The sequence below is a fragment of the Falco rusticolus genome, chromosome 9 (assembly GCF_015220075.1).
Source record: "Falco rusticolus isolate bFalRus1 chromosome 9, bFalRus1.pri, whole genome shotgun sequence".
Taxonomy (NCBI): Eukaryota; Metazoa; Chordata; class Aves; order Falconiformes; family Falconidae; genus Falco; species Falco rusticolus.
Genome location: NC_051195.1, coordinates 15355748 through 15370428, shown reverse-complemented (window position 1 = coordinate 15370428; position 14681 = coordinate 15355748). Strand labels below are relative to the sequence as shown.

Genomic DNA, 14681 nt, shown 5'->3' with positions numbered 1-14681 from the left:
AACGGTATTACTCCCTTCTACCACAGTCAGCTTTCAGTGTTGCTTTAAGCACGTACAGTTGTTGTGGCAGTCCCTCACCACCCCCTTGCCATTTCTCTGGCTGCTTCGACCCAGACAATCTTAAATATTCGCACCTCCAACTCTAAGCCCAAACTTAATCTGTTCGACGGTCCAGCCATGCCTTCCGGGAGGAGGACTGCCGCCGTCCCCAGGGCACTGCGGTTTCCCTGGGGCGTGCGGCCCCCCGGCGCGGCCGGCCCCGCCGCGGTGCTGTCCGCGGTGCTGAAGCGCGGTGCCCGCGAGCCCCAGCGCCGGCCCGCTCCCCGCCTTACGGCTCGCACAAGCGAACGGCAACAAGTTTCGCCGTTAGCCCACGCCAGCCAGCGGGTTCGTCTGTGTATTCTAAGCACAAGAACTGCCCTGCAATACAAAGGAGTCTGGAGATCGCGGATAACAAAACACCCACCAGGGCCACGACCCCGTCTCTAGACCCGGACTCTGCAGCGCCTGCTCCAGCTCCCTCTCATTGCCTCTCCGGGCACAAACCCCGGCGCCCATTCCTGGCAGGGGCAGGGCTGCGCAGCGGGCTCGCCCAGGGGTAAAGGCACTGCAACGCCAGGGATGGCTGAGGGAGCGGCGGGTTTCCCTCCCTTCCCTCCAGCAAGGTGCAACCTTCGCTTTTTCCTTTTGTTCTCAGTGGCAGGAGGGTGGTGGCGGTGGCGGGAGGGGTGGGGAACACTTGCACCTGCAGATACATGGGGCATAACAAAGGACCATACGCCGCGGGGATTAATTTGCATTAGCATCCGTGAGGGCAGCGGCATTTTGCGTCTGCAGGGATTAGCCGCGCCGAGCCCGGACTTACCGTCCCTATCGCAGAGCTGAATCGCCTCCAGGCTCAGGTTCTTGATCACCTCCTCGCAGGGGCTAGTGGGGCTGCTCATGGTGTGCGCCAGGCGCGGAGCCTCCATCGCGCCCCTCGCCGCTGCCTGCTGTCGCGCCGCCGGGGCTGGGGCTGGGGCTGGCCGGCTCCGCGGCGGGCGGGCGGTGCAGAGCCGCGCGGCAGCGCTTCCCGGCGCTTCCCGGCGCCGCCCGGCTCGGCTGGGCTCGGCGGAGGCGGGCGGGGAGCGGATTTGTCACTGCAGTGAGGCGGGGAGGGGGCAGCAGAGAGGCGCGCGCTCATCGCACCCCAGGCCCCGCGTTTAAAGGGGCCGCCGCCGCAGCGGAACGCTCCCTTCCCCCAGCCCGCCTTATGTAACGGCGGCGGGAAGCGCGGCGCCGCGGCCCACCGAGCCCCCCTGCCCCCCCCCCCCCCCCGGGCACGCTGCGGCCGTTAGCAGCGGGCGGCGGGAGGCGCGCGGCCCAGCGCGGGGGCGGCGGGGCCGGGCGGCTGAAACCCGCCGGCTCGGGGGCGCGGGGTGCCGGCCCCGCACGGAGCCTGCACCGGGCCGCCCGCCGCCGCTCGGCGCTTTGTTCCGAGGTTACCCCCGAGCCCAGGGGAGCCGCAGCGGCGCACACGCCCCACCGACCCGCCGCTACTGATTTTCCCCTTCCCTAAGCACACGGCGCACCGCAACCGCTGCTCGTAAATCACGCCAAACTGCAAGGGCTGCCTGCCTGCGCTTTGATCCTTCAGTTATGCAAGAATTTGAAGAAAGAAACGTTGGCCGCCGTTACACTGATAGAGCAGGAGAAGCTGGCAGAGGGTTATGGATAGCAGGACAGGGTGCAGGAACGAGTCGTTCCTGGTTACCTGCCCTGCACGCCTCCGTCCTGCGCTTTTTGTAGGAAAGAGCGATAACCCGCAGTGTACCGGCCCTATTTCTGCCCAGCTTCTCTGAAAAGGAAGATATTTTTTACTTTAATCAGGGGTGGGGAAACAATTCCATCTCAGTTAGCAGTTTCAGGAACAAGAACGGGGCCAGAAGAGGAGAAAACTGAAACAAAGAGAAATGGGAGAATGGATTAAAAGCTGTGCAGCAGCCCAGCACCGGTGGGTGCGAGGGCCGGGCGCCCTCCTTCCCGCAGGCCGGGGACAGGCGCAGCCCGTGGGCCACGGGAGGGCAGCGCCTGCTCCGTGCTACAGACCGCCTTTGGAGTCAGGCTCATGGGCTGGGGTGGGATCACCCAGATAAAGTCGTCTCAGCCCATTTCCCACCACACATGACAGTACACATTCCTGGCACTTCTTTGTCGTTTCACTAAACTGAAATTGGCACCGTTGGGCCAGTGATTTGGAGACACCGTCACCGGCTGCTTTGAGAAACAACAGTTCGTTACACACAGGCCCCTGACAAGCTTGAGGCCATGATATTTCTCAGTCAGCATTGCATGCCAGCAAGTCCAAAGAATCCCTAAAGCTCCCATTTCGGAGCCCAAAGACCACCCAGTCTCCTCCCAGTCCTCACTGATCCGACGCAGTAGCAAGCTTCCCACACAGCCAGATGTTTGTCACTCAGAAGTGGCTTTCCACAGGATTTTGGGATTATTCCTTTCTTTATGATCGTTTCTAGGGACACTAATCTGAGGAAATGAGCTCTGACGTTACCTTTCACAAAGCCACTGACAAGTACTGCTGCCTGGGAGAAAGGAACCAGTTTTAGGAGCCCTGACTCCTATGACAGCTCCAAAAATCTGTAGCACAGCATGCAGAGAAAGTGCAATGCTGAGCACCCTTCCTGAACCAACCTTTGCCCCCTCCCTTCAATGTTTTCTTCCTCTTTGCCTCTCTGCTGTTTTTTCACCATGAAGGAAAATGTGCACAGAGGGGTCAGGCAGAGGAATGAGTGGGAAGGAAACCTAAAGGAAGAGAAAATTAAAAGGAAGCGATAACAAACAGGGAGGGAGAGTGTGAGTCAATGGGGAGGTGGGAAGGGAGAGGAATATATGAATGAATGCACAGACAGAATGAGGACAAATGCAGAATCTAAGAGGGAAGAAATGAAAGTGGGTGAGACTGCATTCATCAGGTTTTAATTTTGGCTCTGACAAGCATTCATTCCTTGCTCAGAAGCAAAACCTTTCTACTTGGTATTGCAACTGTTCTTAGCACACAGCCATCTCCTGTGTAAGGCTGGAAAATTTCTTTCTCTGAAGACAGTGTATTTAGTCTCTCAGGCTTACGTTCCACATTCATTCCTTTCCACAATGTGGCAGACGCTTCGGCAGCTCACACAATTGTGTTGCTTCTTTGCTACAACATTATGTAAAGTCCATTTGAAGCAGACCCTGTTCTTGAACACTGAGAGAATTCCTGTTTTATTCTCTCTGCCTCTATTTTATACACCTTTCACTCTACTTTTTATTCTATGCAACTGAAATCAGGTTTTTAAGAATGGATGGATTTCGCATAGCTCTTTGAAAGCAGACAGCTTTAGGGGTGTTCCCATTCCTTCAGTGCCCCTCATTTCTCAGCTGCCTTATAGCAATAACCTCTGGCTAAGCTGTAGCTATTTCTCCCACACATCATTTAAAAACAAAAAAACCCCTTTTTTAAATTTTTTTTATTTTTAGGAAAAGAATGGTTTAGTCTACAAATACTGACAGACTCCAGTGGAAAAGTAGAGCAGAGAAACCTTTTCCCCAGCTCTGCTTTTCTGAAGCATGAAACAAGCTGGACCTGCCTGAGACAGCATTTTGCAGAGTCACACTCCAGACTTCATGCCTCTTTCAGCCTATTGCTACTCCCATCACCTGCTCTAGGGCTCAACTTTTTTTAAGGCTCAAATTATTCCCAGATGTGATTCTGTACGATCACTTGGCAGTGAATTTAGTCCTAGGTATTTCAAGCTCAAAGCATCCGATACTCTCTTGGTGGTTTTCTTACCTGTAAGAACAGTACTCTGCTTGTATTAAACAAGGAATAGCATTGTCTGAGGCACAAATTACGTTTGTGCTAAAGGATGAAAGAATCTCAGAGTATAATCAGAAAGTTTACTCTGTGACGGATTATCCCTGACAGTGTTTAGCAAAAAATGTCACATAACACAAATATGGGTCAACATTATGTAATAGGAAGTCTGGCAATGGCAGCACAACATTAGAGACTGAACAGCATCATGTGTTTAAGCACTGCAAAAGCTTGCACAGAATTTGCCACAACAGCAACCTTTCGTACTTTCAACATTTAGATAAATAGGTTATTACCAATTTCCGTAGTTCAACAAAAGTGTGTCTGTTGTTCCTGCAACCTTACATAAGGAGAAAGAAACAGTATTTTCTAGCACAGTATGAGTACTAGGAAACATGAGCTGTGACACACACCTGGCTAGGTTCAATAATCTTGGCTCTCGTGCCTTAACCTGGCACTCACAGCCTCCCAGGTAGGTCACCAAGATCATGCTGCAGGGCTACTACCCTGCAGCAGACAGTCAGAGAGGCTGCCAGCCAGCTGGAGAGGTCTGTGGCTTCTTTCCTAAAAGCCACAACCTCATTCAAGCCATAAAATCAAGCAGAAAAGGTGCTGTGTGCTCCTCTCTATCCCAAATGCAAACCCACGCACCATTCCAAAGTTCTGTCCTGGCTGCATTGCACTCCATTTTGGGGAAACTGCTCCATGTAACAGCAGAGCACAGCAGAGCTCTAAGGCAGCCCCATTCTTCCTATTTGAAAACACTTTTATATTTCGAAGTAGCAGGGGTTTATTTACAAGTTACAAAAGAAACCTCCTTTCTCAGACTTCAGCAAGACTCAAGAGTTCCAGCCCTTCTTTCCCACTTGGGAATAAAAAAGTCTTGTGTTATTGCTCAGTGAACTGTGCAAGCAGAAGGCAGAAAGGCTACAGATACAGTTTTCAGGAAAGAAAACAAAAAGAAAAACAAGGGGGGAAATAGAGACAGCCTTTTTTTTTTTTCTATCAATATATCACTTTTGAGGAGAAAAGCAAAATATTAAAGGATAGATAAACAGAAGGTTCAAAACCAGTATCCAGCATTTTGAGTCAGTGCTAAAAGAAGCATTGACTAAGCTTAGCAGCTAACTCCTGAATTTTCATGGAGAAAAATGCTTTGCCATTTCACAGTCATTCTTTGTCTTTAGTGGACATGTCAAGAGTTTCAAGCATGCGAAGGCACATACTTCCCAAGGATTGTATGCAAGATATTCTTGAAATACCATAGGACTGAAGTAAAATCCACACACTGGTGACAGAAAGACAAAAAATAAGATTTAAGACCCTAAGTGAAAGCCGCAACTACGTACAGTTAATGTGCAGTTCAACACAGCTTCTTTTCTACAGAGACAGACACTGATGTATGACAATTTAGAGCACTAAGCACGGTATCTCACTGGGAACCTCTTTGTTCTTTCTCAGATAGCAAAGTAAGAGACTCCTCAAATGCTCAAACAAGGAGGATGATGGCAGAGGTCCCCCTTTTTTCCCTAGGAAAATCCAAAGCAGAGTAGCAGTGCTTAGTCTTAGCTCTGGAGTGAGTTTCTCTCCCTCTTTTTGCCACTCTCTCCAAAGGTAACAACCACAGCCAGGCATCCTGACACTAAGTCCAGCAGTGAAGATGCAGCTCTCTTGGAGAGGGGTCTGTCTGCTGTTTTCTGCTTTGATGTTGCTTGCAATGCTGGGAAGCCCTCGCTGTTTCTGAAAACTCTCCAGTGAGAAGTATGCCATAGTTCATACTCTCAAAACGTCCCTCCTTCCCTGTTAGGAAGACTTCATTTCAGCAGTTGCATTCAGTTCATGCATTCAGGCTTTTCTTGCAAGATCATAAAGCATACTTTAAAACATCAAAGATACAATTCTGAAGTAATCTTTGACTTCTGGTGTCAGAGGACCTACTCATGAATCTGTAGTTTTTTGTATAGTATGATATGAAAACGGCTTCTGTATGGGGAGAAGAAGCTAGCCTGCTACTCAGGTAAATAGACAATCAGTCTGTGAAAAAGGCATCCAAGGGAATATGTGGTAGATACACTAAAGCATGAGTAGCACAAACAGGGGAGCTGATGTCTGACTGCCAGGTCTCCCAGTACAAGAATCTAGAGGGTGTCAGTTGCAATTAATAGCACCCAGCTTCAAAACAAACAGAGGAAGGTGGAACTTCAAGCATTTTTATGTTAAAGTTGTAAGGCCAAAGGACAGTGTCCATGCTAAAAGTTTTCATTGGTTCAAGGAGAGGCTGGAAAGGTTCATGGAAAAGAAAATCCTTCGGAGTTACTAAACCCACACAGTCCCTAAGCTGAAAATCACTAGATTCTCGGGAAGAGTTATCAAAGACAATTACATGAGCTTGTTCTGCTCTTCATTTTCTGTAAACATCCATTTTCAGCCACTGCTTAAGGAGACTTTACTGGCCTAGCTAGGTCTTTGGTCTGCCCAAGCACAATCAAGGAAACGCCCCGGTATCTGAGCCTTCTTTCCTTACCAACCACCACCATGCCGTCCTCATTCAGTAACAAACACTTTAGAGTACGGAGCCTTCCAACCAAATCATCTGGGTGTGCAACTCCCAACCTACTCTGAGCAACAGAACCAATTAAAAGAAAATGTTCCTCTCAGATAAACAGAAAGTTATCAGGCAAATTATCATTTTATTGATGCTATTTATGTTGCTGCTTTCTGAATGTCAGTTTTCTGATCAGCTTTATAAAGCCTGAATAAGCACTTAAAGAAAAATTCTTTCCTAGACAAAAATCATGTATTTTTAACCTCATAAAATTTATTTGTTGCTTAATGGGCACAAAGTACTGTTAATGCTTAGCATTATCATTTATTAATTTGCTTTTAAGTTTAGCCTCACTTTATTAGATCCACAGTATCCCTGGAGAACAACTAGAACCTTCTGTATTTCCTCTCTCTTCTGTGCTGTTAATCAGTCTTCCTACCTTAGTAATAATTTTCGCATTTAATTAGTGCTTTATCCTCCAGATATTGGACCACATCTTGACCTTTAAAGGATACTACTGCTTATCCTTGGCATTGCTGCCTGCTATTCAGATTTACTTTTTTTCTACAGTTCAGTGGCCAGCCTGTGATACCTTGAAGTGAATTTTAGCCCAAGCTGACTCGTTTGGGTAATTCCCTTAAGACAGTATGTGGCAGAGCATCTGATGTCTTTGTAGAGTCTTGATGCTATTCTGTACTCTACTACTCTTCTTCCTTCGTCTTAAAAAGAAGTGAAGGGATAAATGTTCTAATTTGCCTGGATCTAGTTTATTGTGGTACACCTGTGTCATATCTGGCTCTCATTATACTATTCACCTCCATATGAATACATTTTCCCCTTCTGCTTTAATATTTATAGTATTTATTTCAATTTAGAGCCATGCCCATAAGACAATAGTTTCCATAGTTACTCTTAATTCAATTTTTAAAGACTTGTGACATTAGTCTCCTGATATTTCCTCAATTCTCTGTGGTGTTTCTTTTGGCAACTAGTTGTTCCATCAGTTCTATAAATACCCGAAGGGACACCTTGGATGCATTTGTTGTAGCGATGATATTTCATTAGTTACTTTTTTCCAACAGTTCACAATTACATCAATGATTTCTTAACCAAACCATTATTCAAAGTTTAATCCCTTTCCCAATAAACTTCATGGCAAAAGTCCAACTAGTTTTAGTGGGAAAAAGAACCGATCTCAAAATTCATCTTCTTATTACAAATTAATTACAATTAGTATTTTCTTGGTCAAGTGCTTTTTCATCATTGTACCTCCAGGACTTAGAACATAGCCTCCCCATGTTATCTTTAACCTCTTGGGAACTGTTTTATTGTATCCTCATGCTGTCCCTGTTTTTCTCACGTGCACTAAACTTGGAATATAAAAGCCTGTTCTGGTGGCCCTCCTAGTTTTCTGTTTCCAGTGTGGTTCATATTTTACTTGCTTAAGCAGCCCACAGTGATACGTTCTCTCTTCAGTGTTTCCCACTTCCATTGGAACAAGACACATTTCTGCTAGCTTTCCATTACAGTACCTTCTTGAGTCTTTTCTACTGCCCTTTCCCTTTCCACAAAGGCTTTTCCTCATAATACTACATCCTTTCAATAGATGACGTCAAAAGTCTTCAAAAAGACAGCTAAGAAGAAGGTAATATATGTAGTTAATAAAGGAAGTCTAAGTGACTAGTCCTCCATGTCATCTACTGATCTAGTTCTCTTACAATTATAGGCCTCAAGCTTTTTGTAGAGGCACAGAAGATGGTCGTTCTAGATTAATGTTGCTGCCTGCCAGCTTTTGTACCATCAAGATCTGTTATGACTGAGGTGACATGGCAAGATAGGAAAGACACCATTGTCTTATTCCCCACTGCTACCATGAACACAGCTAATTAACTGCTAAGGAAAAAGAAGGAAAATTATGTTGAATGAATGAGAGGAGAAACACGCAGACATTCCCTCTCCATGGCTCAGAGTCTGCATGCAGACTGAGACTAGTCTTAAATTTCTCTCACTTGACTTATAGTCACTTACTACAACCTCTTCAGATCTATGATTATTTAACTATGTGAGCCACAATTAGAATCTCACAAGGAAATGCATTAGAAACAGCAATTAAGAGGTGTGTTTTACATGTTTTTGCTGTGGTAGGAATTTATGTCTACTTAGCACCCAGATACAGGCAGATTGGATAGAGAGACTACATGAGCAGGCAATCAAGTGACCATTATTTTATAGCACTGTTTTGTTAATAACATCCACAAGCATTTTAATTAAACCATGTTCTGCTCTGAGTGACATCCTATCACCTTTACTTGTGTTCTGAATATACGGCAGCCTTGCAGTAAGTTATTTATTGATACTATGGCAGTCCTTACAGATTTCAAGTTCCTGTACGTCTGCAGTGCCCCTGAGTGCTTAGTCAGTGGAGGAATTGTGGCATTCTGTGAGCCTTGAAAATCATAGAACTGACTCCAAAATCTGTTTGTGACTGATTCACTGCTCCTTGTTTTTAAACCAGGCTGCACAGGAGGATAGTTGCAAAAGCCTAAGGAGCTTATTTGCCTTAGAATTTTTCCACAGCCAGTGGGAAGTCCTAAAATCCTCAGAAGTGTTTCAACAGGAGCTATTGTAGGTGCTCTGAGTTGCCCCAGAGAAAACGCGTTCTCTTGATTCTGCAGGAAGCTAGGGGGAGAAAAGGATCCTGAAGCTAAATCTAGTCTTTGTGAATGATTCCCCCTAAATTATTCTTATATGTGTGTGCAACAGCCATCTCTGATAATCTGCAATATATTCTAGAATGAGAGAACAGCAAATAAATATGGCAAAACTCTCTTTCCTAGGCTAACACTAACCCCTCCCCTCCTTCTCCAAAGTTCAGGGGGCTTAATCTGCACGGGCTCGCAGGGACAGTGCTGGCTGCAAAGCAGAACAAGTGGTCATTTATCCAGGCACAGCTGTTGACTAGTGACAGAGGTCTAACAGTGGCTCATGTGCAATGGAACATGGGGCTGTTTTCAGACTTGCCTGATTACTGCTTATCTAACTACTGAACTTGCATTGAAAGCCCATCATCTGTAAATTATTTTTCTTTTATTTTTTTCTGTTTCTTCCATGCTAATTGCTAACCTGATATCCTACATGAGCTTTTTTACCAAATTTACTAAAGTTATTTCTCTATTTTTTTTCCTTTTAATACCACTATTTTTCATCTTCTTAATTCTCTCTGTTCTCATTTTTCTCCATTTTTAGTCTAACCTCATCTACTCCAATCTGTTTCAATGACAGGTTCTGATTAATATCTCCACATAAATTCAATTTAGCCACTGACAGTACTTTTTTAGGTTTGACCACATGACATCCACATGGTCTTTTCTAGGGTGGGGAGTGGAAGTAAGGTAGAGGATAGCAAAAAGGCCAAACAAAAATTGCTTTCTGTATTGAAGCAGTTAGTTATATTTAGTGAAATTAAATTGTATTGAGTTTGCTTTGCAAAGTTTTGGTAGCAGGGGGCTACAGGGGTGGCTTCTGTGAGAAGCTGCTAGAAGCTTCCCCCATGTCCAGTTTAACCTTGGCTGGCAACCAAGCCCCATGCAGCCACTCACTCACTCCCCCCACAGTGAGATGGGGGAGAGGATCAGAAGAGTAAAGGTGAGAAAACTGGTGGGTTGAGATAAAGCCCTCTCACTGGCAAAGCCTGGGAAACTGAAAAGTCCTTGACTTAGTATAAGCATTACTTAGCAACAACCAAAAACATCCGTGTGTTATTAATATTGTTCTCACACCAAATCCAAAACACAGCACTGCAGCAGCTACTGAGAAGAAAATTAACTCTGTCCCAGCCGAAATCAAGACAGAGACAGAAAAGTTTTTTGATAGCACATCCAGGAGAGGAACCAAAGTAATGGTGTTAGGTGGAGCCATACAGAGTTTTGTACTTTGAATGCTAGTCATCTAGATTAGTCCTACTATTTTGCATGGGCAATAGCTACACCACTACAGTTTATTTTCTTAAATTTTTACAACAGTCACTACCCTTTTAAACATATTTTATAGCTGTAGGGACATCAAATTAATTTAGAGGTTGCACCAGCCTAATTATACACAGATCTACAGTGATATAGCTAATGTCATACAAAAACGGAGCACATACCCTGTCTTAATTTCTGTGTATACCACTAAACAGCTCCTGCTGGGAATGAATTAGCCATGGTATTAAGACAGTACTGAAACCTGTGTGTATTTTTGGAGCAGAGCTGAACGTTCATTGATAATAAGAACTATAGAAACTTATTGCTACATGTGTGTAAACATTCATAAAAATTATTCAGAAAAGGTCTATATGGCACAGAGTGAGCCTAAGGAGAGACGGAAAACTGAAATGCTTTAGTGGCAACCAAGGACTATTCATATTTGCCTAATAGTACAATATAAATGAGTGCCACTTGCATTAAATTACGTTCAAATTCCCCGTTGTCTGCAGAGAGTTTGAGGTCTGAGCAAAAATGCTTCACAACCATTTTTGTACCATCCACCCTGTGGTTTATTCTTTCTTAAAGCTGAATACATCACTATAAACTAGGGGGGGGGACGACACATGACGACAAATGAAGTATAAATCAAGCTAAGTCCAAGGGTTAATAGGATTAGCAGCTATCAGACCCATAGGCTATCTATAGCCTGACCACTAAGTCTTATGCTCTCAGGAATTAATAACAGGGCTATCACAAACAGCAAAAATGCACTTGACTAGCTTCTACCTGAATTACAAGCAAACATTCCTGCTTCCAGTACAGGAGCAGTGATGTCTGATAAAAAAGTGACAGCAAATAATTCAGCAAGAAAACACAGGAAGTTGCTCCAAGATGTTTTCAGGGCTTCTTCCCATGCTTAGGAGGGATAAGGGATGCTTACTGACAAATGAGACACAAATTGGGAAGCCCAGCTGTGACAGCAGTGGTTGGTCCCCCCCTCCTCTCATCAGGTAGTTCAAAACTACCTTCTTAATGTTACAAAAAATTATCTGAAAACATACACAATGAATATGATGGTTAACATGAGGAAAAATCAAGATATCTGAGTCTTGGTTTTATTTTGGTGCATAGTGCTTCACTATTTGAAATAGTGCCATCTAGAACTTATGAGAACTGTTGTTATCAGCAAGCATTATTAAACAGCAGACACTTTGGACAAAGATGCTCACTCCCAATGTGCAGCTGTTTTGTTGCAGAAGGCAAATGCCTGGGAGGTGCCAGGGGTGTCAACACAGAAACAGAAGCAAGTGGTGGGATTAGACTACAGTTAGTCTGGGATTTTCAGTACTCATTAAAATGACTGCCTGACAGCACTGTCCAAATGGAAATATTATGCAAACTTCATGCAAACTTTGAATTCATCTTGGAGTAAAACCTTCTTCTTGTATCTTGCTGGGAAAAACCACTTTGACAAATTGACAAATATATCCATATAGATCATGCAACCAGTTTTAGAGAGAACGCATGGTCTTACCCATATCTTCTTATTTTGGATTTCTCCACCCTCTCTAGGGATGGTGGTCTCAACTCCTTGTACTGTCAAACTCTTGCTAACCTCAACAGAAAATTGCTCATCTCAAAACAGAGCTGAGCAGAGCACCCAGCTGCCTCTCCTTGAGCCAGTCGTTCCCAAACTGAGGTTGCAACCCTGCACGCAGCTGCAAGGCAGGCAACTGAGAGCAGGGTCAGTTCTCCAACCTATTATGTGGTGGTTCCACAGGCTACAGGAGCAAAAGATTTGCTACAACAATGATCATGGGTATCTTCTTTTATTGCTTTTAAATTGTTTTGTCCTCTTCCTCCCCCTCAGCTAGCCATGGAGTCTTATTACTGCTTGATGCATCTGAACCCAAAGGCAAAGTTTTCAGCACTGGGCACACTCCTGCCGAGAGAGTTTTGTATGAATTATAAAGTCAGGGCATTCAAACAGTACATCAGTTCCCTTCCCACAGGCTGTCTTCATGAACGCTTATTCATCTTGAAATGATGGTACGCTAAGAAGTCACTTAAGCTCTTAAGCTTCCCTGATCTCATGTCACAACTTCAAGAACAACCAAAAAGGAGGAGAATGCTTCGAAAAGCACAAAAACTGTAGCCAGAAACATTTCTGTTGCTGAAACTACTGCTAAATAAAGAGATCACTCCCTGCACAGATAAAGCATAACAGTATGTTCTGCTATACAGCTCATAAAAATCTTAGATTCAGCGCAACGTTATTTTTGCCAAAAGGTTATTGCTGTGGTATCTTCCTTGTTTTGAGAAAGTAAACAAACAAGTAGAGAAACCCCTCTGCATGCACCCTTCTAGAGACTGTAAAGGAGGCGAAGCAAATCGCAGAGATATCCAGCCCTCTTCTGTTGTGGGAGGACTGCTGGCTATTTCTAACAAACAGAGAATCATTCTTGCAGAGACATATCTTAAAAATTATTTTTTCCTGTCATTACATTCCGCGGTATTGGTAACCTTTACAAAGCACTCTTATATTTCAAAGATGACATTATCACATGAACACTAGCTGTGCACTTCCAAAAAGGCTAAGCAACACATTTCTTACAGCCTTAAATCATGTCTTCCAGGCCTGCTGGAGATCAGAGGGGTTTGCACAGGGGAGCAACTAAGTCACTTATAATGTTCTGCCTTCTAACTAAAGAGCAGACAAACACTGGCAGGCTGGGCTGGAGCTGTGGGCACACAACACTTGCTGTGCCTCATTTCAGAAGCATAACATTGTTTTTCTCTCGTGCCCTGTGCCACACGTCAGCAAGCAAACAGGAGCACGGGAGCAGCTGACCACTGCTGATGCCAAGGCATTGTAAGCGGTGGACTGCAACAGCCTGTGCTCACCAGCACTTCTGAAAGAAAGGGAGAAGGTAGTGTTCCTCTTGGGCCTGGTGTGAGGGCAGGGGAAGGAAGGGGTAAGGAAGCCACTCTGTATTCTTTACCCTCTTGGGAGAGCTAAGCAGAGGAAGCCAGGTTTGGGGAAACATATGGATATGAGACCATGGAAGGCTGTACCTCTCCACACAACACAATTGCAGGAATGTTGCCAAAGCCATGACACCAGCTCTTGATGCCGAGTTCACATGGTTTGGGAAAGTGGGCAAGACAGAGGCACAGGAGCCCCTCTGCATTCTGATGCTGTTTCTTCCCTTCCCAGGGCACAGCACAGTGGATGGGACAGCCAAAGAAGCACACACATGGCAGAGGTGCTCTCAAAAGCTCTTTGCCCTTCTTCTCCCCAAAGTGCTTTCTCCTGCTCACTCTTTGCTTATCAGTGGTTTCTGATGGAAAAGAGAAAAAGGAAGAACAAGGGGCAAATACTAGTTGCCATTTCCAGGGATGGCATGGCACTGCTGCAGGGATCAGCAGGCACTTGCTGGTCATTCTTCTCTCCATGAGGACAGATCAGGGGCACAGAGAAACCATTACTCTTAGGAATGTGGAGACTTCAGCTTGACATGTACATCCTGGCCGAGCACCTGACACATACACCCCAAGTGAGTACCCTCTGCCCGCACTACCACAGCTTTGGGTCTGCAGGATCCCTGAGCAGCAGAAGGCTGATGGAGAGACTGGACTTCACACATTTCCGTCATTCAAAGGCAGTTTATCAATTGTTTGAGGACCTGTCCAGGTCAAGCTTGATTCTATTTTCAGAGCTGCATAATGACTGTTGATGACATCTGCCCATGACTGGCAGCCAGCATTGATGAGTACTGTAAACAACTGGTTTCCAAATGTACAGCCATGTGTCTCCTTTCTGCTCCAGGCGGCTGATAAAGATCCATTGATGGTAGTTGCTATTTAATATGGTAAATGATTTTGGAGACTAGAGTCTTCTTTTATGTAATCCTTATGTAAGGACTGAGAAAGAAAACACGTAAAGAGCAGAACCTGAATGGCAAAACAGCAGGGGGTCTAGAGCTCAGCATAGGTATTGCCATCTTGAAAGTCTTTTCTGAATATCCAAAGCTAATAAAAAGCCAACAGAAATAAAATTCACTGTTTTTTACGTATACATAAGAACCTTAAAGAAGATCTGCACTTTACCACAGAATCCCATGCGGAAAACCCACTACCTGGTATTTAGCCAACCAGATGTTCATTGAATGAAACAGGAGGCAACTAAGCAAGTAAGATTTAATCCTAGATTAAAAAAACCTGAATCCTAGATAAAACAAAGAAAAAGCTCCAAAAACTAGGGCCTAGAGATTGCAGGTGGGTTGTTCCTGGGTCAGGTTCAGGTTGGAGAAAAACA

At 45.0% G+C, this 14681-nt stretch overlaps 1 protein-coding gene across 4 annotated transcripts in view; it reads right to left on the bottom strand.

The window, feature by feature from the left end:
• The window catches only part of PHYHIPL (phytanoyl-CoA 2-hydroxylase interacting protein like), a 79690-nt gene that overhangs the window by 35112 nt on the left and 29897 nt on the right, over positions 1–14681 (bottom strand). The window contains exon 1 of one of the 4 annotated variants that reach the window (XM_037400758.1): positions 866–1257. The exons of the other annotated variants lie outside the window; for them this stretch is intronic. Coding sequence (XP_037256655.1) covers positions 866–971 — 106 coding nt within the window. The 5' untranslated portion in view covers positions 972–1257. Of the gene's footprint in view, positions 1–865; positions 1258–14681 lie in introns of those variants that run through there. 4 annotated transcript variants of the gene reach the window in all.